At 48.6% G+C, this 25,766-nt stretch overlaps 1 protein-coding gene across 4 annotated transcripts in view; it reads left to right on the top strand.

Annotated features, from left to right (window-relative positions):
- Window positions 1-24,407, top strand: part of LOC149351981 (uncharacterized) — a 73,725-nt gene extending 49,318 nt beyond the window's left edge. For all 4 annotated transcript variants that reach the window (XM_089581215.1, XM_089581214.1, XM_089581213.1 and 1 more), the window contains 3 exons: window positions 10,525-10,623; window positions 14,712-14,827; window positions 21,903-24,407. In XM_089581215.1, the coding sequence (XP_089437341.1) occupies window positions 14,795-14,827; window positions 21,903-24,152 (2,283 nt within the window). In that variant the 5' untranslated portion in view covers window positions 10,525-10,623; window positions 14,712-14,794 and the 3' untranslated portion in view covers window positions 24,153-24,407. The remainder of the gene's footprint in view (window positions 1-10,524; window positions 10,624-14,711; window positions 14,828-21,902) is intronic.
- Window positions 24,408-25,766: the final 1,359 nt, after the last annotated feature.

The following is a 25,766-nucleotide window of genomic DNA, read 5'->3' as shown; positions in this document are numbered from 1 at the left end:
TGAGCCGATTTCGCTGCGCCGTCAGCGTGATAGTTGCGTGCGGGGCCGCAGTGAGCGGGCAACCACTGCAGCATAACACGGTGACGTAGCCCACAGATCTCCGTGTACAGCCTATTCAAGTCGACGACGAGCTGCTCCTGAATGTGCGATGTATTTAACGATTGTAGTGCAGAGCTACAGTCGGTGAAGATAACCCACGCTGTTGGGGGCTTGTTTCAGAAAAAATTGCTGGCGTTTAGCATTGCTAAGCACGAAAAACTGTTCGAAAGCACAGTTTTTTGCAGGTGGACAGCACCGCCACGTACCTGAAAGCGCGATTGAGGTGTCCACTGACCCAGGGAGCAGTTTTGCGCGTCTTCAACTTCTTCATCGTCAATTCCAATTTATTTGATGTACGCTGGCGGCTAGTTCTTCAGTGCCGCGTTTGTTATTGTCAGCGCCAACGCGTTATTGCTCTGGTGCCGTGTTTTCGCCACAGTTGTCCACTCCCACGCATGCTGCGCACATCTCTCTGTCACTGCCGCCACATAGCTCAAAGCATGAGTATTAGTTTGATGGTAGTATTAGTTGATGAAGATGAAGATGTGCAATGTACAGCGCGAAAGTGTGTTGCAGTTTAGCACGAAAGGTGTTCGGGTGTACGAAGACATGAGAATGTGTGTCTGCATTGCGGAATGCTATGCGTGTCCGTAAAGGAAAGGAAAAAAAGAAACTATAAGGAAAAAAGAAACTGCAGCAATAGCCCAGTGCGCTCGCACAAATGAAAGCAAAAGGTGGCCGCAGAATAGCCAGCTAGGTAGCAGAAGTCCAAGTGCGGTGACTGAGTGTCGCCGAAATTGTGGTCTGCCTTGATAGAATCCAGGCGCCAACTGCTGATAGGACGGGCGTGACTGCGCCATCAGTGTAGATGTTTGGTTCAAAGCGACTAAGGCTATGAGGGACGCCGTAGTGGAGGGCTCCGGAAATTTCGACCACCTGGTGTTCTTTAACGTGCACTGACATTGCACAGTACACGGGCCTCTAGAATTTCTCCTCCAGTGTAGATGTGGTAGTGTCCACTGTAGCATCCAGAAATGTGTGCTGGTCCTGCGACCAGCGCGTTCGAACATTCAAACGACAAAATGCTACATTAACTGAGAAGGGAACTTGCCTGAGCGAGAAAAGGCCAGAAAAATAAATACATGTGCCGCCATCGCAATTGCGCTGCACCGACACAGTTTTTAGTGCGCGGTTTACACCACCGTTCATTAAAAGCGGTAATCATAGAGTGCTTTTCAGTGTATTGGTCACGAGTTTGGATCGAATAGTATAAATAACTTCAAATGAAATTTTCTCAGTGATAAATTTTGCCGTCCTAAAAAGATCAACAAAAAAGCCACATAATTGATTTTTACTTGCAACAAAAGTTGGGTGTATTTTCCGCAGTGTCTCTTTTACAGACTGTCATGCCAGTCGCGGTGCTCAGATGAACTTATCAGCGCTGTTCAAAATGGCAATCATAGGATTCGGCAGTATATTAACTCTATGGCTCAAAACACAGCTATACTAGGGAATTAAAAGCTCCAGGATGCCACCGATAGCTGACAGTCCGACTGATAGGCGGAGAGACCGTCTGCTAATCTCTGCATAGTGGCCACTGGGACTAGTCAGATTTCGAAGCGGAGTTTCCCAACTGACATGATCGTGTAGTTCTCATTTGTGCCGAGCACAAGATCGCGAACGAAAGCGCTGAGGCCGCGAAGACCTAGGTCGTCGTGCAGCTGAAGCCGGGAGAGAGGGAATGCGAATGTCAGCCCTGGGTGTCCATGCATGCAGCCCAGAGGCTGTGTTCGGGATTCTGCATGTCAGAGGGAGGCCAGAGCTCGCCAGCGGGGGCCGAGTGGAACAGAGGAGGAACCGTTCGGAACACTGGCTTGAAATACACTGCACAACAAGATCCCGCAGATCCGAAGATCTAAATTCATGTGCTGCCGACAGGGAGGCAAAACTGACTTTTGATTTTATTTTGGGAACTTGCCATGTCGCATTAAGATACGGCTGTCAATATGCTATATAAGGTAGTCGAAGATATTTTCTTCCGGAAACCTGAGCAGGTTGTGGCTTTAGTGTAGTCCTCAGGGTGAGGTCTACACAGGGTGAGGCGACAGGGTGAGGTCTACCTTCCTAGTAGCCGTTATGGCAACGCACCCACCGGTTACACCGGCTACTACGACATAGGACTACTACGACGCGAAAGCGAGGAATGGGCGCCTAACAGCTGTCGCTGCAATATAGAGTCATGCTACACTGGCCACGCTGGTATAGCGAGAGTATCCAAAAAGAATACAGCCCTACTTTCTCACTTTTCTTGGGCTTTTGAAGCGCGCCATCAGGGAAAAGATGACGAAGACGAAAAAGAGCCGCCCAATGCAAAGGGGGGACTTTACTTCCAAATGAGGCACTCTGTTTAATTTTTTTATTCTTGGCGCACTGCCTCTCGTTGTTCTTAACACGCCACAGAAGGTTTTCTGAGGTTAATTTGGGCAGCGTCAAGGAGTACCTTGAAGCATCCTGGATGGAAACTTGGGCGAAGACGAGGAAGGTGCTCCCAAATCCGGGCACGTGAAAGAGCGTGCAAGCGCCGCGTGCACCAGCTGGTCCAGGTGATCCCGCCTCCCAGGCCGTAAGTACTGTCCCTCGCTGGGCTCCGCTTTTCCGAGCGCTTTTCCTTTAGCGATTAGGTGTACTAGGCTACTAGGCATGGCAACGTGTTGCCTACCCAGGGCCTAGTCTGGCAGGCTGGTCCGACCGGCTGGTTTTTCAGCCTTTCCAGTACGTCTTGGGCCTCTGTTCGGGAAAGCGCGAGCGCAGTACCTCGGGCCCCCGTTCCGATGGTTGCTGGGTCGTTCATATGCTAGCGGACCTGAATATTTCTCGCGCAGCTAAACGCGATTATGAGTCGCAGTATTCGGAGGTGCTTGAGGTGTGGTTTTTACTGTTCAGAATTTCGGCTCTTAGCCCTAACTTCGCATACGCGGCGGGCCTCAATTGCATCGCTTTCGATTACCTCCCAGTAGAGCCTTTAGTCGCGTAGCAGCTGGGTTGTTGAGGTATGGCCTGCCTTAGTGTTTTTACGCGTTTTAGCCGAATAGGCCCGCTGAGAGCAACGGTTGCCATGTTCGGACTTTGAGCGTGTTGCGACTTCGTCGCGTACGTCTCGTCCATCGGAATTGAAGACGATACCGGTGGTCTGCAGTGAAAATTACTTATGCCGTTCGCGCCTTTACTGCAAAAATTGTTGGAGCATTGGCCACAGCACAACAGCCAGACTCTGTTGGGGCTGCGGAAAGGCAGCACGCGCCCCACCGGAGCTCGCGGCTTGTGCCCGGCCCGGTGTTTTCACGTACCAGGCTTCTGATTCTTGTGCAGTTGTGTGGGAGCGCGTTAGCTTTAGTTTTTTTATGCGAAGCATACTACTTTAGCTACCATTTCAGCCCTTCACCGTGGTTATGCGCCTCCAAATCACGTGATACATGACGTCACACCACGTGACACGATGACGTCACGACAGTAGAGAAACGGGGGCCCACCTCGCGCCGTCGCTGTGGTTGTGCGCCTCCAAATCACGTGATACATGACGTCACACCACGTGACACGATGACGTCACGACAGTGGAGAAACGGGGGCCCACCTCGCGCCGTCGCTGTGGTTGTGCGCCTCCAAATCACGTGACACGATGATGCCACACCACGTGACACGATGACGTCACGGCAGTGGAGAAACGGGGGCCCACCTCGCGCCGTCGCTGTGGTTGTGCGCCTCCAAATCACGTGATACATGACGTCACACCACGTGACACGATGACGTCACGACAGTGGAGAAACGGGGGCCCACCTCGCGCCATCGCTGTGGTTGTGCGCCTCCAAATCACGTGATACATGACGTCACATCACGTGACACGATGACGTCACGACAGTGGAGAAACGGGGGCCCACCTCGCGCCGTCGCTGTGGTTGTGCGCCTCCAAATTACGCGACACGATGATGCTTCGCATTCTCCAGGCTTAACCAAGTTGAGCCTCAGCCATTTTTTTTATGTTCTTGTAAACGCGCGGCAACGTTTTACTTGTGGTGCAATACAAGAGGCTCATAAAATTCTTGACAGATTAGGTCAAATCGTAACAAATGTAGAGAAGACGAGGCTTATTTACATATTCAACAGGAAAAGCGTGCTATAGGTTTCATAGGTTTCTCTTGGCGTTACACACGTTTGTTCGCGGGCTCATGGCTTCCCTGCTTGCACCTCACGTGGTGTCGCATTTGTAATGGAGTGAGGCTTCTGAGCACGACATTGCTAGATGGAACGCTGGCCGTTGTCTTATGAAGGCGAAATGAAAAGCTGCCCTGCTTTGCGATGTCAGCACCCGTTAAAGAACCCCAAGTGGTCGAAATTATGCGGAGTCCTCCACTCTGACCGCCGCCTCCTTACGCTGCCTTCTCTCGCTACTCCCTTCGTCCCTTCTCTCACTGCGTGGTTCAAGTGTCCAGCGAGAGTAAGACAATTACTGCGACATTCCTTTCCTCATGAGACATTTGCACTTGAATTTTTTTTTTGCTTTTTGCTTTTTTCTTCACTCCTTAAACACTCGATTGAATACGCTTTCAAAACAATGCGTGCTAATCACATGCAGGTCCACGCCTTTGGGCAGAGCGTAATGTCCCCTTTCAGTGCTCCCCCTCGCCTCTGGAATGGGCCACCAGTCACTCATTACACGCATTCTCTCGATGGTCAACGCGTTGCCACGCACAAATGTGGCGCCAGTTGCCGCCGTGTTGAAGGATGGCCTGACCGCAGGAAACCATTGTGGATCGTCCATTCTGTCTAAACCTATAATGAGGAGGAAACTCTCGGGGCCGTTCAGCAGCGAGGCGCGAAAGTTGCGCTGATGAGAGCCGGTGCGTTGACGGGTGAGCCAGCCTTGAAAAAGCTTGCTCTAGTATATGCAGTTGGTGAGATGTCCACAATAGGTAGCCTGAGCTTCTTATAATTTGCTCGCACTGAATGGGAGATGTTTCCACAACTTGCGCTGCATAAAACGACACTGGGGTGAAGACGACATGTGTGGTCTTCATTTCTTTGTCGACTTACGCTGCGCCAGTTGTTGAAGCATGTCTGATGAACACGGCCAAACGTATACGTTTTTGTATTGGAACCTATAGGCCAACACTTATCTGTGACGTGAGCAAGCTGCAATGCTGCTGCTGTCGCCGACTGAAACGACAGGGGGAAAACTTTGGGGGGGAGGGGGGGCGATATAAAGTTAGCGCCAATATGAATACAGAGTGTTCAGTATTTATCTGTCTCTGTTGTAAAAAATTATTCTGCGCAAACTACTTGCTTGTTTGGGCTCAAGCACAGACCATAGGGTAGCTTACGATGGTCCGCGTTTCGAAATAAATAATTTAAACATCGGAGCGGGTCTAAATTGTTCAGAATCGGCAAAAAACTGCAGTCGTCTGGGCGGAGAATTTTCGTCTAGGCGAGTGGAGCACCAGATTCGACAGGCTGCGCCATCTGGGGTAGTGCGATACCTATCCCAGCTCCAAGCAGGAATATTGGTTGCCTCACCGTTCGCCAGATAGCGCAGCCTCTGAAATGGGCTATCCCGCTCGCCTTGACGAAAATTCTGCGCGCAGACTACTCCAGTTTTTCAACGACTCCGGACAATTCACGCAAGTTCCGATGTTTAAATTATTTATTGAAAAACGCAGACTGTAATAGGCAACACTGCGGTCTGTGCTTGAGCAGAAATAGAGCAGTGGCTTGTTCAGGAAAATTTTTTATAACCCTGATGGATAAATACAAAACACCCTGTACATAGATTCAAAAGTTTTTTAAGCAGTCTTTTTTATTTCACAGTGCACCTATGATGTACTTCTTTCATAAAGAACAAGCAAATTCATCCTAGAACATGTTCTGAAAGTATGACGCTTCTTTCGAAGGCGATGCGTATTAAAAACACCTACGCATGGGAATGACTCCCTTTTGAGGATACAGAACGGGAGCGTGGCCTATACTGACTGCTGCATCAATCAGAGAAAATAAAAAAAAAATCTTAGCCTAACCGCTTGCTTGCTCGGGCATCAATTTCGCACAAAGGAGGTATTTGGCAGTCAGTTTTGTTATAAACTTCGTTTCGATGGGGTACTTGCCTTATTCGGTCATAAATAATCGAAAATTTTCATCGTCTGCGGTGATGGCTGATCGAAACGGCAAGCTTCCGCAGTAGTCGTACCAGTAGCGCCATCTGTGCCGGCCGAAGGAACGGGCACTCTACCGTTGAGGCCAACGTTTTTAGATCCCTTTCAGTTTGCAAGCTCCCCCGGGCCGAGCCCGAGAAAGCGGCCCCCGTCCGCTTCCACTCACCACGCGGCGCTGCTGTCGCTGTCGGCCCGGAGCCGCCGGAGCGCTCGCGCTTGGCAGTTGCTGTGACAGCCTGTTCTCATCCCCGGTAACATTGGGAGCGAACACGTCGAACTCAAATTTGCTGCACTTTTGTAGCTGTCACGTTGAAACTTCAGTCTCATGGTTAAATAGATGTTTCGCCTGGCTAGTAAGGGTGAGATAAAGCGCAGGGTGATGCCAGTTCGCAAAATACCAATCGTTTGCATTGCGCTTTATCGCATCGCGTTCGCGACTTTTAGCGCTATGCGTATGTTGGAGTAAAGCTATCAATATTTTTTCGGTAGAATGCACGACACATCAATGAAAGGTTAAAACTAGCGATGTTCCACTTCTAGATCAGTCACGAAATTCCGCGCTATATTATCAACGAAGCACCGCACATACCAGCAGCATTTTGCACGTTCTTTAGAATGCCAATTTCAGTGAACACAACTATAAATGCAGACACACTTAGCTGGATGCAGGGAGGGACTAACTATAGAAGAGCTTTTTATTTGCAATGATCGCACAGACGGGAGCAGCGTCATGCACTTTCATTTTTAGAATGTTAATTTCATTGAACACAGACAAGCATTAAATGCAGACACACTAAATCGGAAGCACGGAGGGAATGGCTACAGAAGGCGAGCTTTTTTATTTGCAATAACCTTTTCTCTGTTCTCCAGCCGACGGTTGTCTCTCGCATAAAAGTGCATGCGTTTCACTATGACAAAATGCAGCAGTTGGCATGTAAAAGTGGCCATATGCTCTGCACATCCAAGCCGAGCAAGGTTTTGCAATTGCAGCTCGTCTAGCACCTCCCAAAAAATGTCCCCAAAAACGGGACCTTCTTTCAAAGAATTCGAGATTGCTTAGTTTACAATGTTGGTAAACTCTAGCATCTTTTTGGTGGGATGCTTTAAGCACCCTTGCTTGAAGCTTTTGTATACTGTAAGATAAGCGTCACTGCCAACAACTGGCACAGGAGAGCTGATATCTTCCATGCTGATATCTGCTGGCTGCTCCAAATCAGGCGGCGGCGACGATGGCGTAGGCGCGAAGGGCCACGCTGGTCGGGCAAACAGCGTGGCGAGCGCCACCGCGCGGCAGGAAACGGGAAGGCGACAACCCGCGCACCGCAGCTTTCGAACTGAAAGGGATCTAAAAACGTTGGTTGAGGCTGCGGTGAAACACAAGAGGGGTGAAAGCGGCTGCGCGGTTTGTTTGAAAGTGCTTTGTCGGCTATTTTATCAGAACTTGGCGCAGAAAACGTTGTTGAACGCCACTGCACCCCTCCCCGCACATTGAGTTTCTCCCAAGAGTTTCTCCGCAACCTCCCCGCACGGTAGAGTTCTCGTTCTTCTTGAGGGTGCTTGATGGCGCCACTCGCATCGTTACTGAGAAAGCTGACAGTTTTGATTCGCCGTCGCCACAGACGATGAAGATTTCGGTTGGTTGGTTTATGGGGTTTAACGTCCCAAAGCGACTAAGGCTATGAGAGACGCCGTAGTGGAGGGCTCCGGAAATTTCGACCACCTGGGGTTCTTTAACGTGCACTGACATCGCACAGTACACGGGCCTCTAGAATTTCTCCTCCAAAGAAATTCCAGCCGCCGCGGCCGGGATCGAACCCGCGTCTTTTGGGTCAGCAGCCGAGCACCATAGCCACTGAGCCACCGCGGCGGCGATGAAGATTTCCGATTATTTTTGACCGAACCACGCAAGTACGCCACGCGAACGTTATAACAACAAAACTGACCGCCAAGTGCCACCCTTGTGCAAATTTTGAGCCCTAAAAAGCGGCCTACTTGTTAAAAAGGGCTACTTGTTAATAGTTGGCGAGCGCTTTTAAGAAGAGTGTGACAACGCATGGTACGCCGTTTTTAAGCAATCTTTGTAAAACGCCACGATAAATGAGTTTTGAAGCCGGACACACCCCAAAATGCGCTCTACAAGCTGGACGTTTCCCCGAATCGCGCAAGATTCTCCTGTTGTCCGACATACGCTGCCGCGTGCGTATACATTTACTCACTAATATAGTAGTTCGAACTAGATAGCCCAGACGGCATTACCTGAAAAAGCAGTTCTCAAACGCCGTTGTAAGTGCAATAAAGAGAACCCACTGCAGCAGACGGCGCGGCAGACGATAGACCGTCCGACTCCGGCTCCGGCGTAAACCTATTTACAGTCTCTAATTTGAACAACAGGTCATGCGAAGAAACGTAGCTCACGAGGCAACATGTCTGACTGCACAAGAAATTTGAGCGATTTGGGGAAAAAAACCAGGGGATAGAGCACCTTTTGAGGTATGTCCGTCTTCACAACACACATATATATCGTGGCGTTTTACAAAGATAGCTTCGAAATGAGGAAGCGTACTTTGTCACACTCTTCTTCAAAGCACTCTCCAACTGTTAACAAGCAGCCGCCTCCATGAGTGCTCTGTGAAACGAGAGAAATAGTTTTGCTTACATGAGTTTCTATGGGCCACGCTGCCGTTCCGTAACCTCAGCCGAGAGTCATTCCCATGCGTATGTGCTTTAAATATACATTGCCGTCGAAATGACGCTTCATACTTTCAGAACTTGTTTTATAATGAATTTAATTGCTCTTCACGAAGGGACGACATCGTAGGTGCACTGCGAAATCAGATAACTTTTGGGAACTATTGCTTCCATATATTACCATCGGCGCTTTGCATATTGCTTTGTTTGTAAACACGGTGTTAGTCTATAGGGAACCTGCGATGGAGCTTGCTGTATCGATTGTAGCGCCCTAGTAGAGAGCCCAGCAAGGCAGGGGGAATAATTTTTAGGCAGACCCGCCTGAGCATATTGGCACGAGTTTCTGCGTTGTGTCGAAGCCACACGTTGCGTGCGTCAGCAACTTGGCTACGTCGAGAGCACCTAGGCAAGGAATGTTATCAGCCTAATAGGCGCGCCTTTACGTTCAGAATATGGTCCCACGTTTATCGCTACCCAGCCGACTGAGGGCAAGTTTTTAGGCGCCCAGAGCATCAACTGCAGCGCCGCCTGGCCACTGCAGGTCGCCTGTAGCTAGTGCGTGCAAATCATGGACCGAATTTTCAAAGCCGCTCGCATGGAATAACGGGGCGTAGTTGGCCTGCTTTGTTGCGGTCGGATGCCGGAGTGTCACGATTTCCGTAGTCACTGCTGCGAGCTTTTCACGAACTGTTTTTATGTGTCAACGGTTCATCACCTGATTGGCCGGCGCCACACTCTACACAGAAAAGAGTAAAAAGAGAATACGCTGTCCACGAGCGCACTCTGTTATAAAAGACTGCGCAGGAGGACTCTTTTGTACACCCATTTCGGCGTATTGGTTTTTGGAGTGCAGTCGTGGCTGCCACTTCAGCGTTGATAAATTCTGACAGTACAAGCGTCACCGCGCAGAAGTAGCCGGGACACAATGCCTAGCATACGGGCCCTAGTCACAACCCCGCATAGACGTATGGACGAAATACTTGAAGGGCGAGTATTCCCCGAGTCTGTTCACTTTGCCTAAGGGCTGAATGCTATGTTCTGCGGTGTACTCTCTCGAAAAATACGAACAGATACTAGCGCAAGTCATGCCAGTTTTGTGAATCGCTATGATCGGGAAGAGCCGCATGCTCAGTAATGACTTCACAAAGGCGCGACATCAGAATGCTTTATCACTGCGCGACGTGCTGCCGCGAACCACTCGACGTAAATGCTAGCCTACTGCGTCTGCGCTTTGGCAGATGCGCGTGAAGCACCAAACGCTTGTGGGGGTGGCGAACTTCGATTACGCACCGCGCTCTTCCTTCGAGTAGCACTGCGAGCGGTTTCCGAACTGCACTGTGTGAACATGCACAAATAATAAAACGGGCGTGTCAGGCAGCACGGCTATGCTCCGCCAGAGCTTCCGAGCTGAACAATGTTTCAACGCACAGTATGCACGACTTCCGCCTGTGCAACGCCAGGCGCTAGTGATGCCTTCATTCTTGTGCCGTTTTCCTCGCGGATATCCAGAAGGGGACTACGCAGCGCATTTGCGGATACGTGTCGATATGTCGCGGAAACGCGTGCTTGCCTTGACTTTGCCTCCTTCTGGTTCCAGTCGCTGCCGTGTGCCCTGCGTTGAGCGCTTTCCGGACAGACCCAGGCCTCCCGGACCACAAAGTTCGGCACAGAACCTTTTACACCACGGGTACAAACGGTGAGTACGAGAAAGAAAGCTCTGGGATTCAGTGAATGTTCAGTGTCGATCCGGTCCAGTCAAGAGTTTCTACCCTGGCCCAAGACCTCAGGCGGCACCCATACCGAGCGCTGCGCTGCAACGCGCTACCCTATGTTGAGAGAGTCCTCGGATGAACGCAGAACTTAGCACCTAGCGCTAAGGACTGCAAATGAATGCGGTTCAACGATAGGCAAATTATTTTGAACCATGTTGTAGGAAGCGTTTGAAATTTTTTGCCGAGTCGAACTGGCAGTGCCGATTGCTTTTTGGTAACGTCGTGGATGTTGCAGCTTTCAATTTAAAATTTTCAAGCCAGAATTCCGCACATGTAGTACAGATGGCTGCTTATATGTGGGAAGAGTAGGCGAGCAGACGCCAAAAACAAGTACAAAATCGCGAGGCCTAAACATTCGCGCAAAAAGAAACTACAATTTGTGCCCTTCTATTTGCAGCAACGATTGTCACGTGCTGCTTAGTCTTAATGATTGAGGTTTTTGAACACAACGCACAACATTGCTTTGCCCTCTGTCACGGGATGCGGATATGACACGCTAACTCTCGTAGAGCTGAAAAATAAAGGCCAAATTTGTTTGCTGCGCAAGTTTTCGCCCCTCCCCCCAAATACCACAATTCAGGGGAAAAACAAGCAAACAAACCCTGTAGCTAGCGAGCACAATCGTCAATCAAATGGCCGACCGTTACGATGGGCACGAACTAAACAAACACAAAGCTTGTCCTACTTTGTAATGTATGCAAAGGGAATTCTCAAGCATGGGTGGCATACGAAGCCAAAATGACCTAGGACGTTCGTAAACTCCAGGCACGCATAACTTGTTTCGCTTCACCAATCATGCAGTACTAGTTTGAGGCCAACAACAACAGCCTCGTTAATGAATTAGCTTCGCCACTGCCACGAGCGCTCTGCGGAGGACGGTAACTCTGATCTTGACCTGCATATTGTGCGATTGCGTAGAAGTTCCCCAGGGGTATTGTACAATGCTTAAAGGGATACTGAAGCAAAATCTGAGAATTGAACAAAAAGGCTGAATATAGATTCTCGGAATGTGATTACACCCAAATCTAGTCGTCACTGCGCATATTTTTCAGCGGATGGTTTTGTTTTCGATGTTTCATGAGCGCGCGCCAAGCCCTCCCGGTCGGCGCGAGGTGGAAAGCGTGACGTCATGGCACCCTCCCGCGGCGACAAATATGGCGGCGCCCTTCGATGCATGAAACCTCGCTTCGGACTGGTTGCGTCGTTGTTACTGGCTTCTTCAGCGCGTTCACTGGCCATAAATGGGCCACCAGTCTTTCGCTTCATCTGCTGTTGCACATAAGAAAAGAGTAATAAATTTGCTTTATTTTTTATTTAGAGTGATGATTCTGCCCCCTTTAGGCTAAGAGGGGTGGCGGTTTGTTGACAACAATGCTTCCCCTCCTAACCACCAGATGGCGCCACTAGTGTGAACATCGTCGGGCTTCTGTTTTAAAAGCGAGAATGCTAGAAATGGCACAAGGTCCGGACAAAGTAGCTGCATTTAGCGGACGTAAGCGTGCATAATGTTATGGTATGTAGGCAGCATCGATTAACATTTTGACATATCTGTGTAATCCGTGAGCAGACGACAGACATAGAAAAGCCGCGAGTAGCGATGGCAATCGTGCTTCTGCGGGAACGGTGGGCGCGCGGGTGTTATGACGTCTAGTCGCAGCTTCCACAGGCGGCCACCAGGTGCAACGATACGGCAATAAATCGCGAAAAAAAGCATGTTATCCGCCTTTTTCGCTAAAATGCTTGCCATAATTATCAATTTTAGCAGTCAAGCTTTTGTTTACATGCAAAAGAGCAGCTCCAAAAGTTTGGTTCAGTATCCCTTTAAAGAACCACAGGTGGTTTAGCTGCCGTCCGCTACGGCGTCCCTCATATCCCAAGAGTCGCTTTGGGACGCTAAGCCACACAATTTACAATTTTAAGGGGTGATAAAGAAAATAAATGTCGCAAGACTGACTTCGGTAGCGTTGCACTCTCGCTCTACCCTGACCAGCATGAGGGTGAACATGGTAGCGACTTCCTTTCTGTGCTCGGATTTCATTTAAAGGGATACTGAACCAAACTTTTGGAGCTGCTCTTTTGCATGTAAACAAAAGCTTGACTGCTAAAATTGATAATTATGGCAAGCATTTTAGCGAAAAAGGCGGATAACATGCTTTTTTTCGCGATTTATTGCCGTATCGTTGCACCTGGTGGCCGCCTGTGGAAGCTGCGACTAGACGTCATAACACCCGCGCGCCCACCGTTCCCGCAGAAGCACGATTGCCATCGCTACTCGCGGCTTTTCTATGTCTGTCGTCTGCTCACGGCGTACACAGATATGTCAAAATGTTAATCGATGCTGCCTACATACCATAACATTATGCACGCTTACGTCCGCTAAATGCAGCTACTTTGTCCGGACCTTGTGCCATTTCTAGCATTCTCGCTTTTAAAACAAGCCCGACGATGTTCACACTAGTGGCGCCATCTGGTGGTTAGGAGGGGAAGCATTGTTGTCAACAAACCGCCACCCCTCTTAGCCTAAAGGGGGCAGAATCATCACTCTAAATAAAAAATAAAGCAAATTTATTACTCTTTTCTTATGTGCAACAGTAGATGAAGCGAAAGACTGGTGGCCCATTTATGGCCAGTGAACGCGCTGAAGAAGCCAGTAACAACGACGCAACCAGTCCGAAGCGAGGTTTCATGCATCGAAGGGCGCCGCCATATTTGTCGCCGCGGGAGGGTGTCATGACGTCACGCTTTCCACCTCGCGCCGACCGGAAGGGCTTGGCCCGCGCTCATGAAACATCGAAAACAAAACCATCCGCTGAAAAATATGCGCAGTGACGACTAGATTTGGGTGTAATCACATTCCGAGAATCTATATTCAGCCTTTTTGTTCAATTCTCAGATTTTGCTTCAGTATCCCTTTAACGTGCGCTGACATCGCACAGCACACGGTCTTGTTTTGCATTTCGCCTCCATCAAAATACGGCCTCCGCGGCCGGGATCGAACTCTTGACCTTGGGATCAGGAGCCGAACGCCAAAGCAACTGAGCCACCGGGGTGGGTACAATTGCCCCGAAACTAACTGGTGCCCCCAACGCACCAGCAGTATAGAGAATTTTGTGTAATTTTGTTTGTAGGTGGCTTTATGAGCGTTCAAGTCTGCCGTGTTTGCAATGTTATCATCTTGGATGTGAAAAAAAAAATGCTCTAAGTGCTTTGTGCGCATGCAGCCTTCTCTTCGAGTTCAAGCAGATACAAAAATATATTCGCTGCTTAACAGCCGCCGTGGCGGCTCAGTGGTTATGGAGCACGGCTGCTGACCCGAAAGACACGGGTTCAGCTCCGGCCGTGGCGGTCGAATTTCGATGGAGACGAAATTCCAGAGGCTTGTGTACTGTGCAATGCCAGTGGACGGTAAAGAACCTCAGGTGGTCGAAATTTCCGGAGCCCTTCACAACGGCGTCCCTCATAGCCTGAGTTGCTTTGGGATGTTAAACCCGCATAAACCAAACCAAACCAAACCAAACCTCGTTGCTAAAATTTTAACAAGTATGGTCCGCTCAAGGCACGTGCGAGCTGAATCTTGAGGCTGCGTTCATTATAATAATAAAAAAAAAGTGGTAGGATTTAGCGCAGTTAAACCGATTTGCTTTGCTGGGTCGTCGAACATCTGGAGACAATGCTAGACTCGCGTTAAACTGATCTGATCGCGGTTAAGCTGACTTGGTCTGTTCGCGCCACAGATGGAAGTTGATTAAGACGACGATGTTCGATGCACAGCGCGAGAGAGTGTTGCAGTTTAACGCGAGGCGTGATCGGCTGCGGCGATATCATAGTGCTCTCCTTTACAGGCCAGCGAAACTGATCTGTGAGCGCCGCCGCGGGTTCGAAAGCCAGTCGCAGCAATATTTATTTTATTTATGCACCCTCAAGGTCCTGCAAGCCAGAAGATTATAGGTTAAGTTTGGCCCCGTGAAGTAGCGCTTTAGCACTAAAGACTATTCCTTGCTTCTTCTTGCAGAGGCTACTCCAGGAACCATCTCGGACGGTCTGTAACTAGGCGCCATTTTAAGGTAGCCGCCGCAGCGGGGATTCCAGGAAAACATGGCTGAAGCAAGGGCTGCTGTAATCATCGCTGTATGTACTAAGGAGCTTACATATCTCTCCAAGGGCCACAGTCTTGGTTAAGTGCTTAATTTCAGGGTTGCTTCGGTATTCACGGACCTTTGCTGATTTTTCCTACTGCCTCAAGTGAAAGAATGAGCGTCGTAGCGCACTTGATATGTTGTCACTTGGTGTTGTCACGGACGTTGTCACTTAGTTCTCAAAGCACACCGGCGCGCAAGCGGAGGGAAGTCAGAGCATGCTTTTGACTACTCTGCGTCGCAGTACTTTCTTTGTATACTCTTGATAAATGCCTAACTACTCAACTCCCTGACTTCTGAATCTTTAAATGTAAGACAACAAAATTTTGAAAAACCTTGAGAGTGCCCCAGAAAACATTTATAAATGCATTGGGTTCAGTTAATAAATTGGGAATTGTTATCAACTACATAATAATAAATAATTGATAGGAAGTTGGAAATCATATAAATAAACGTTTTTAGAACGCTTACAACTCTAAAGCTGGAAGTCCCATCCGAAATTTAATATCTGAAAGGTCACCTAATTAACCTTAACGAGATTGGGTAGAATTAAACAATCAGGCAGTGTCCGGACACCGCCTGAAGGCACACTTCGCGTTTCAGTGCCAGTTGGCGTTTAAACGCGAAATTGGCACTACATCTGATTCTTCTGAGCAGCGGCCCGTATCGATTTTCTGCGACGGGGCGGGCTAAGCCTTGAATACCCGTTTTATCCCGATACGACATAGTTACGAGGAGGACTTGTCCTTGGCCTCTCAGAAATGTTCGCGGAGCCAGCTCATCGTCTCCTTCAGTGCCAGTCAGATGAGGCGGTTTCAGAAATAAAACTTGAGGGGACACTTAATCTACGCCCTAAGGGCATGACGCGATGTCGTTAATGGGTCCCCACAGCTTCATGGGGTCCTCGTGGTGTATCACTTCGCATACATGGTCAGTCTCTACTTCACTTTCACAGAGCCCTGGGTGTCCTCATACCACTCCCGGCGCAGTGGTGCTGCGGTTAAGCGATGCGCCACTGCCCTGCGATGGCAGGAGTTGCCAACGGTGGAGCTTGTGCTACCCAGGTTGCTCTCCCCAAGCAACCTTTCCCGACCAATCCTTAAAGGGGCACGGACGCAAAGATTCACCAGGGTGGAAATTTGGGCAAGTCGGTATTGATCCATAACGTAAGAGTAGCGCAAAACGAGGACGACGGACACAAGGGGAGAGAACACACACCAACAACACAGGCGCTAACTTCCGACTGACGAAGAAAACCAAACCCAACTAAGTGAACGGAACCTGAGTAAAAGTAGCGCATGCGCTGACCTAAGATAAAAAATCGAAAAAAGGTGCGAAAAATGCGATAAAAAAAAAATGTGAGATCACGGATGTTTTGAACCCAAGAAGGCCAGCTCTCGTTTAGACAAGGAAATGGACGGAGTACTAACGCAGTTATCTTGTAAGGCATTTATCGCATTTTTCGCACCTTTTTTCGATTTTTTATCTTAGGTCAGCGCATGCGCTACTTTTGCTCAGGTTCCGTTCACTTAGTTGGGTTTGGTTTTCTTCGTCAGTCGGAAGTTAGCGCCTGTGTTGTTGGTGTGTGTTCTCTCCCCTTGTGTCCGTCGTCCTCGTTTTGCGCTACTCTTACGTTATGGACGCAAAGAATTTGGTGTCTGCGCAGCTTTAATAATTGCGAACGATTTTGGGCCGGCAGTTTTGAGTCTCGGTCGGCGGCAGCGCTGAAGGACACCTTGACGTCGCGGTCGACCGAACAGCCTAAACTACCACAATACTCATGACGTCAGCAGGCGCTGGCTGTTCTCGAGAACAACCACTGGGTTAGGTGACGTCACAATTATTTGGGCAAGCGCACCTTGACATCAATCAATGTGTGTGGCAATTCCGAGCGGCTCCTCGGACAGCATTCAAAATCATATTGAATTATGTTCCACTGAACGCCCGCAGCTGAAACTTGCTAAAAGGAATCTTACGCCCATGAAACAAATCATATCTTTGTTTTCGTTATAAATTTTGCGTCTTTACTCCTTCATTTTAACTGCCACCTGCCACGGTGGGCAGTTTTCTCACAATTTGATGGACAGGTTGGGATGACGCCACAAGGTCACGTGACCTACGTGGCCCTCGTTCCACCTAGATTGATCCTCTGGGGATTTTTGTGTTGATTTTTCCCTCACGGCCGACGGAGCTGACTCCGACGCCGGCTTTTATGCGACACGAGTCAGTTAACGCCATCGCGTTATGAATTCCCCAGCCGTACCTAAAGCTTGCGCTGGGATGTAAGACACTGCTCCCCACAAGTGGTTCCATATCACGGTGAATAGACGTAGAGTAGCGTCCAGAGCGGTATACCATTGAGAAGCAAGTAACAGAGGAACCACTACAAGAGCTAATTTACCTGTCCTGCGCGTTTCTGCAAACACGTTGCTATAGATGAGCGACCGAGCAATGGCATGTTTAGTGGAACCAATAATGCACGTAAGCGATGAAGCAAAAGCATTCTTATGGTGTGCAGTTGGGACCGCGGCGATTTCGGCGTGAGGACAAACGGAATATATTATCCTAGCACACCTCGAGCGGAACCGTTCGCGTCCGTTTATCGTTAGGATTCGTTTTATTTCAATTTCACTGCTTTTCTGATGGCTAAAAAAAGGGAAACACTGCGCGAGATATAGTTTCGCAAACGCGTCTGTTCGGGGTTTCTTGACGTTGATTACACTTCCGAGTCAACCATTAGACCAAAAAGGTGGCTTGAAATATTTCATCCATTAATAAGCTATGCAGAGTGCAAGGAATGCTGACGAATAAGATACGCAGCTGCCACCAACTTCAGGTCTTTCCAGTCGTGATGGGGGTTCTGTTAAATTTTTAATCGCGCCCGCCTTCAGTTGAAGCAACCTGTTTAACGAACGCGATACCACGCTGCCGCAGATAGGAGTGGCACGCACCTTGCTTCATGAGAATATGCGTAGAAAGACGTGCTGTATACACGACCGTACTAGTGTCGCTCTTCCGCGATGCTTTGTCTGAGTTAAAATAGCATAGGGAACGTATTCGTGCTAGAGTTCTGGAAAGCCTCTCTCAACAGACACTAAAGTATCCACTTATGAAGTCACAACAGCCATCCAGCTATTCAGAAAGCTCATGTCTGTATTTTTTTTTTCAGCTGAGAAGAGAAGGGTGTGGGATTTAATGTTCTGATACTGCACGTTGGTTATGTGGGACGCCGTAGGGGAATGCTACGGATTAATATCGGCCTTCTGGGGTTCTTTAACTGACATCGCACAGCACCGAGAAGGGTTGGAAAATGACGCTACGGGCACCTCTTGGGTGCAGAGTCGTCTCCTATTTCTGAAGGAAATTCAAGGCCGCATTTCCAGGAGCAGAAAAAGTGTTGCGGCGCTCCATTTGGCAGTTTATTTCATCCATACTAAAGGAGCGTCTGCAAGATCGACATCGAGCCACTTCCATGCCCCTTGAGCTGAGAAAGGTAGCAGTGCACAACTAGGCTGTGGCTGAGGCCACAATTCTCACAGGGCGTGAAGCGGGATGCGCAGGTGTAGACACCAAATCAAGGCGCGTTCTTTGCAATTAAACCACCCGGCGCAGATGTAAAACGAGAACTTGCGACGGTTATGCTTTGTTCCTCTGTAATATTACAGGACGCATTGAATAGTACCACAGGAGAAGATTACTACCTAGTTCCATGCTACTCGTGCGATTCCGCTACTATACACACAGCTTTGTGTCTGCTTCCATATCTTGAGGACCTGACAACCTCCTATGGCTGCCCCAGTGCACCTCAGCCGACTTGACCAGCTTCTTACTCTTTGCATGCAAAGGGCGAACATTTCACGTGGCTTTTGAGATCAGTCATTTCTAAAAAAGAACAGCACCCATATTAAGAAACTGTCCATTTAAGAAATCTGAAATATATATTTTTTGGTGAGCAACAGTTTTTTTTTTTCACATGCTAGCATTACGAGTGCGATGAAGAGGGCGAAACTTGTCCGGTGTCTGCAGTGGCGTCGCCCTCTCTCCTCCCGCCCCCTGCTAACCGCCATCCTCTGTCCTCTCCACTTGTAGGGCAAAGCAGACAGTCGCCGAACTAAGAATGACTCAGCAATATTGAATAAATGAAGCGGTCACGAATAGAAATGGAATAAGAATAGAACCTGAATAGAATCAGAATAGATTAGCAAGTGAAAGATTTATTGGTTTATTGGTTTATTGGGGTTTAACATCCCAAAGCAACTCAGGCTATGAGGGACGCCGTAGTGGAGGGCTCCGGAAATATCGACCACCTGGGGTTCTTTAACGTGCACTGACAAAAGTGAAATAAAAATTTTGTCGTATTTCCGCCGCAACAACCCTTTTGATCGCCCTTAATTTTTTTTTTTTTTTCATCGACGCACCGTGTGTGGCAAAAGTTTAGTCGACCGTGCTTCATCCCAACGGCATGGTGGAGAGTAAACTTTTAACGCAACAGTGTTAAGGAGCTCGTAACGCAGAAAATCCGCCGTTGTCGACCGTGAGCGAAAAATCAACGAAAAATCCCCTAGGAGGCAGGTGAGCCACCTAGGTCACGTGTCACTGTGGCAGCACCAGCCATCGCAGGGCAGTGGCGCATCGCTTAACCGCTGCGCCAATGCGCAAGGAGTGGTATGAGGACTTCCGTTGATCTATGAATATAAATGTGTAAATGACCAATCCCGCATGTGTGGGAATTAACCCATCACTATCGCATCACACCCTCAAGCTGGAGCTTAAGTGTACCCTCCAATTTTTTGCAACAGATGGTACAGTCTTTATCAAAAGTAACCAGGCTACATGGTTTGCTTCTCATTCGTGTCAGAGCCCGCATGTCTTCCCTAAAGATTAAAAAAAAAGACAACAGCGGTTCTTCTTACCATACAGAGATTAAGAGCTTGAGGTCTGGCATAATAGCTTTAATATACGACTGAGAAGAAAAACGTGCAGCCTGGTTACTTTGTTCAAAGACTGTACATACTACTGACAATAGTTAGGTCCAAGCAGGAAATTTCGGAATGGGAAAATGTTCAGTGACTGAAAGTTCAAAGACTGTACATACTACTGACAATAGTTAGGTCCAAGCAGGAAATTTCTAAATGGGAACATGTTCAGTGACTGACAGTTCGCGGTTTAGAGACAGACAGAGAGAGATACAGGCTCTTTATTACGGAGCAGATGTTTCAGCCCACGTTTGAAAAGCGCCGACATGCTAGAGCGCGCTTTTCCAGTGTAGCCCGTTTTGTCTCGTCTAATTCCTAGTGTAGCGCGTTAGTGCTATCAAAAAGCTACTCGGTGTTGGGAGATGTTTTCGGAGAGAAAGGCGCTAAGGGAACGATGAAGCAAAAAGTTAAATAAAAGAATTACAAAAAATAAATAAAAATGCGTTCATTGATTGGGGTGAGTACACAGTTGGTAGAGTCCAGCGTCCTCCAGATAGGCGAATGAAACGTAGTGCACAGCGCTGCTTGCAAAGGGCAGGCTGATAGACTTTGTGAGTGTCTTAAATTTGTGCTCGTAGTGTGGTTGCTCCCCTGCATAAGTTGAGCATACTTACTAAATAGTGCTGCATAGTTTCAACTGAACCACAGTTGTCTCAACGGTGGCTGTTTGCTTGGCCTAAGCAGTGTTGGAAGCTGCTTGTGGAGGCGGACTTCGGTTGTCTAGGTTTTAGGCGCGCTAGTGAGCAGAATGAAGAGATGCATAATGATCAGATGACAAATTGCAAAGCCGGTCTCTTTATTTATAAGCATCATTTTTGCCATTAAAGACGCATTGCATTTGAAAATAAAACCTTCCTAAAGTCTCTCCTCACCCTACCAGCCAGATCACATGACTTTACGTTGCGTTCTCAATATTTTAGGTGTGAGACTTCTTAATCTGACATCTTTAACGGGTTCTTCGAGGCAGCGGAAACAATAACAAAGTGATCTCTTGCCTCGAATAGAGAGAAATCTGCCCTCACGCCGTTAAAGTCGAGACCTGTTACACGAGCTGCCGGCGTTTTTTAGAGCTGAAAGTTTTTTGTTATGAAAATATTTGGTACATAGAGGAAACCCTAGCTTTGAGATTTCCCAGTGGAAATAATTTGGGTTGCCTAAGGACATTGTTACCAATTAGAACTGCCTGAGTAAATTCGTGGAAAAAAAAATTTCGCAATGGCTGCCCAGTGCAGTGCATGAGTGTTGACTGATCCACAAGGAAGCTTGTAAACGAGAGGTTGGAACGTACATGAGCATTTCACTGCTGTGCTATATGTACAAACAATGCCATACGACACGGTTTTTCTGACCGAGGCGCTAAGAAGCATTCGTACCCATCAAATGGAATGAAGTCCTCAATAGAAGGCGTTTGTAAAACAAGCCAAGTTAATGGAATAATTTGTCAGGTAATAGCAGATGACGTTCACTGGTGTAGGCTATCGGTTATCGCAGGAACGTTTCCTGCCATAAGTTGCGGCTCAGGTTGAATTCGGTACAATTCGGTTTGGTCCCGGTTCACCTGGAGAATGTCTGTTCAGTTCCTGTCCGTTTCGACGTCTTCCTTGCTCGTTTGCTTGATACTTTGGATGATTACTTGACGGACTTAAATGGGGCGAAGTTTATGATCACAGCATTTTGTTCCTCAAAGCCACAATACGTGAAACTTTGCTTTCTTTACTGTCATTCTGATAAAAGGCATTACTAAGTTTGTGATCAAATGAGTGATTGAAAATTTGTTGTGCTACCGAGATCCATGCCTCCAATACTAGTTTGCTCAAGTGCAAGCTGCTTTCATGCGAATCGTATAGTAAAATAAGAACGGAAATTACCTCTTCAAATCTTTCAAACCGGTTCAGTAATCGCAACTGCTGATGTTTCCTACTATATTTTTCTTTCTTCCATTTTTTTTTCGTTTCAAACTTTCAAAACATTAAGCAGTGACCATAACCGAGTTATATTTCTGTCAACACATGACATGACTTTGAAGCTGGTACAATGTGCAGTGTACATGAAAATGTGTAACGCGAACACCCCTCTGTTCATTTCATACAGGGTCTGGCCGATGCTTCCCAGCGCATGGAAGATTTCGCGAACTTGCTGTACAGCCAAGGACCACAAACATTTCAAAATGTCCTTAGAGCGAGGCGATTTCTGGATCTCGCTGATCGCCGCTTTCGCAGCGGCACTGAATTGGTGCACTCCTTCTTCAGCCCATGTACTCATGGCCAGAAAGAGGGCGACTGCTGGGCGTTCGCCTACCACGATCGATTTAACGGAGTCCTGAACCCGCGTGGCATGGAAATGCTCGCAGCGCACGAGAGTTCTTTTGCCTTTATGACCATGGAAAATGCGCATGACATTCTCACGGGACCGGGAGACATGCTTTCAATGTGCATGTGCTTGTGGATGCTGCGAGAGCACCGTTGCATATCGAAAGTATTGGTGGATGCTTCCGTTGTCGCCCGCTACCACTCCAATCTGTTCTGGAAGCTCTTCTCCTTGAACCAAGCGCATCTAGATGCAGTTGAACTAAGAGGCTTGCCTAACTTTCACGTCAACTTCAAGATCTATCCGCTCTTCAAGAACGCCAATCGCCTCACGGCACTAACCCTGGTTTCTTTGCACTTGAATCGGGAAGAAGTAGTGAAGCTTTGCGATCTGATCGCTCAAAGCACAGGACTGAATCGTCTCGTTCTACGAGATCTAGGCATTGACCCGTTGGGTGTACGGCGGCTAGGCTATGCTATTCTGGAACACGAGCAGCCAAAGGTGCTTGTGCTGCGGGAAAAGCGTACGCGAATTCGAGGATTTGAAGACGCAGCGTCGGGACTTCTGGACACAAAGCTGCAAAATCTCAGCCTGAATCTTCCGTGCAGGTTGTCATGTCTCTTCGATCGCCTTGCCTGCAACAGCACTCTCACCGAGTTGGAAGTCGTCGATACCAGCCCTCGCCTACATTTGTCGCTACACGATCTGGCCACATCATTGATTATTAACACGACCCTGAAGCGCCTGACACTGCGGCTCTTCGTTCCCGAAGCGAACCTGGACATCATGAGCGGCTGGCAGCGCCTAGCTCGGTCGCTTACGTACAACCATAGCCTCAAGTGTCTGAGCTTCGCCACATCGAGGTTCGGTGTCAGGGAGAGCCTGGCCATGGCTGCACTCGGGGACGCGATGGCCTTGAACGATACCCTGGAGGAGCTTTCCGTTGAGCGCTGCCAGCTGAACTGTGCAAGCCTTTTGTTCCTCCTCGCAGGGCTTGCACAGAACAAGACACTGCAAGAGTTGGTGCTTGGTGACTTGGGAGCGGACGAACGAAAGAGCGCGCACCTCTTGCATCAGGTCTTCGTACTGGGCTTGGGCGAGCGTATCAATGCTGTCTTCACGTTGGGGCACAGTATGCTGCTGCAGAGGATTTGCGCATCCAAAAAAGCCGTGTCCATACGGGGCCTGAGGCTAGCATGTTCACGGGTCCAGCACAGGGACAGCATGCTGGCGTACTCGTTGCTCTTGCGCGACAACCTCACTACCCTGTGTGTCGAAGGCGTGCCCATGACTGCACCAGGCTCCCATTGCCTGGCCAAGCTGTTCGAGAAAAGCGAAGTCCTCAGGAATGTTACGCTGCTGTTTCCAGCCACAGCTGATCAGGTTGCAGTGATGATGTGCGGCTTGGCTGCTTCCCATATTGTGAACATTGTCACCGTCGGGGGTGGATGGGAACTGTACGGTGTCGCTGCGGAGGCATTCGAAGAGGTCGTGCGAGAGAACAGCAGCATTACGGAGCTGACACTCATTCAGGAAACCGCGTTGGGCTTCGAGGAGCTCAAGAGTTACCTCCAACGCGGCGTGACCAACAACTGCACCATTAAGAAGCTGAGGCTCCTGCACGGACCCAACCGGAGGGAATCACGCGACGTTGAATTGCTGCGGACGTTACACAAGAACAGGGTCGTCTCCAGGTTGGCAGCAGATGCTATCATTGGGAACGGAATGACGGTGGCAGCAGCATTGGCCCTGGCGCGCATGAGTGATAGCAACAGTGGCCGGGCTTTCCTGCGCGATGAAACGGGGGCGAACGAAGCGACGGTCCAGATGAAGACCATCGAGGCCTTGGAAACCATCAACGCGCAACTGGAGCGAGTTGCCTCGAACATTCCTGTGAACCCGACGCCAGCGAATGACGAAGCAGGGCCTAGCACGTCGCGCGATGCCAATTCCTCCGAAGAGGCTAAAGAGCCCGCTAAAGGCAAGGGGCGCCAGCCAAGGGCCGCCGGTCCGAAAAAGAGGAAGAGCAAGTGAAGACGGCCGAATGGCAGTACCTGCACGTGGCATGACAGTGCAGCGTCGGTTGCATTTTTTTTCTTTTAAGGCTTCCAGAACTTTTTAGTGTCACTTTTTGCATCTGTCAGTTGTACTGTGCATGAATTTCTTTTCTTCTTATGACCTCAAAAATTGAGCCGAAGAAACGCCGTTGTCATGTCAGACTTTCTACATTTTTGTGTAAACCTCGCATGACTATGTTTTATCGACTTTACTGTCGGCGGCATGACTACTTCCTCGCATTGGTTAATAAAGGTTACTCTCTGACCCTTCGTTTTGTGGTGTGCGTTTCTTATCCAGCTTTCTCGGAATTACCCTAAGCAGCGACCACTGGGTTCTTGTCTCTGCCTGACGCATCTGTTCTGGTGGAACTAGAACAAAGCTACGTGTCTTTGCACGGGGGGGCTCAAGATTAGATTTTCTGCATGTTTAAACAACGCGCGATTACCGGTGCCCGAAAGCAGTTTTCGCTCGTCGGCTGTGGATAACTGTGATCGTCCATAGCATAAATCGCTAAAATCAAATTTAGTTATTGCACTTCACATGCACGTTTTCATCGAAAACTTGCAAGGGGTCGCATCCATAGGTCATTTGATTTTGGTAGAATACTGCAAGCACGCGCGCGTTCCCAGATATTGACCACCAGATATCGCGCACGCAATGCGGTGACGTACGGTGGAAAGCTCCTACCGGCCAGCGCCGCTGTTGCGTTTGTAATTTCGTGCGCGAGTTTTGTGGCGCAAGAGGTGAAGCTGATTACGGTTGCTATTTAACTGTGAACGAAAAGTGCGCTGGAATAAGGGCATTAGGGATGGACATCGAAGAGAAGAGGGAAGGGTACGACCAAGGAGGTGTTTGAGAAAACTGGTGAGGATGCGTCATCAGCAGAATCCTGCAGGGGCACTTTAGGAAAGAAATGGAGTACACTCAGCAGAAACGGCGACACATCGTAGTCGTCTAAGCGGGTAGTGACGAAAACTGACATTTTAATGTAATGGTCCTTCCGGGGGGCTAGAGCTTCTGCCATTCTACTCTGCGTTTTTTTTTGTCATGTTCGATTCTAAGTTATAGTTTTCTACTACGAATTGAACACCCTGTTTTGAATTTGTAATTTATAAATTCAGGTGATTGATTCTGGTGAGTTCTGATGATTGGCTAAAATGCAGGTGTATTGTGAATCCCGTGAGAAAATACCGAAGTCATAGCGTGAAATCCACAACACTTGTGCGGCTTTATTCCCAGTGTAACTGACGGGCTTAAGCCGTCGTGAATCATGTGTAAACAAGACACAAATATTTAAATTATCTGCCTATGCCTAGACAAGTGCTAAGAACATTTTCTGGTAAAGTTGGCATTAACTGCATTTTCTGTGTAGTGACAATTAAACGCATGTTCGATCTCGCCAATGCTATTCACCGTTTTTTATAGGAATTATTCCGAGGCCTGAATTGGGAACAGTTGGGAATAAGAGTGACTGGCGAATGCCTAAGTAATTTGCGATTCGCAGATGACATTGCCTTGCTAAGTCACTGAGGACATTAACTGCAAAGCATGATGAGCTAGACAGGGAGAGCAGATCGGTGGGTCTAAAAA

Source organism: Amblyomma mixtum, chromosome 3 (assembly GCF_055824585.1).
Source record: "Amblyomma mixtum isolate Tamu chromosome 3, ASM5582458v1, whole genome shotgun sequence".
Lineage (NCBI taxonomy): Eukaryota > Metazoa > Arthropoda > Arachnida > Ixodida > Ixodidae > Amblyomma > Amblyomma mixtum.
This window is presented reverse-complemented; position numbering and strand designations above follow the sequence as displayed.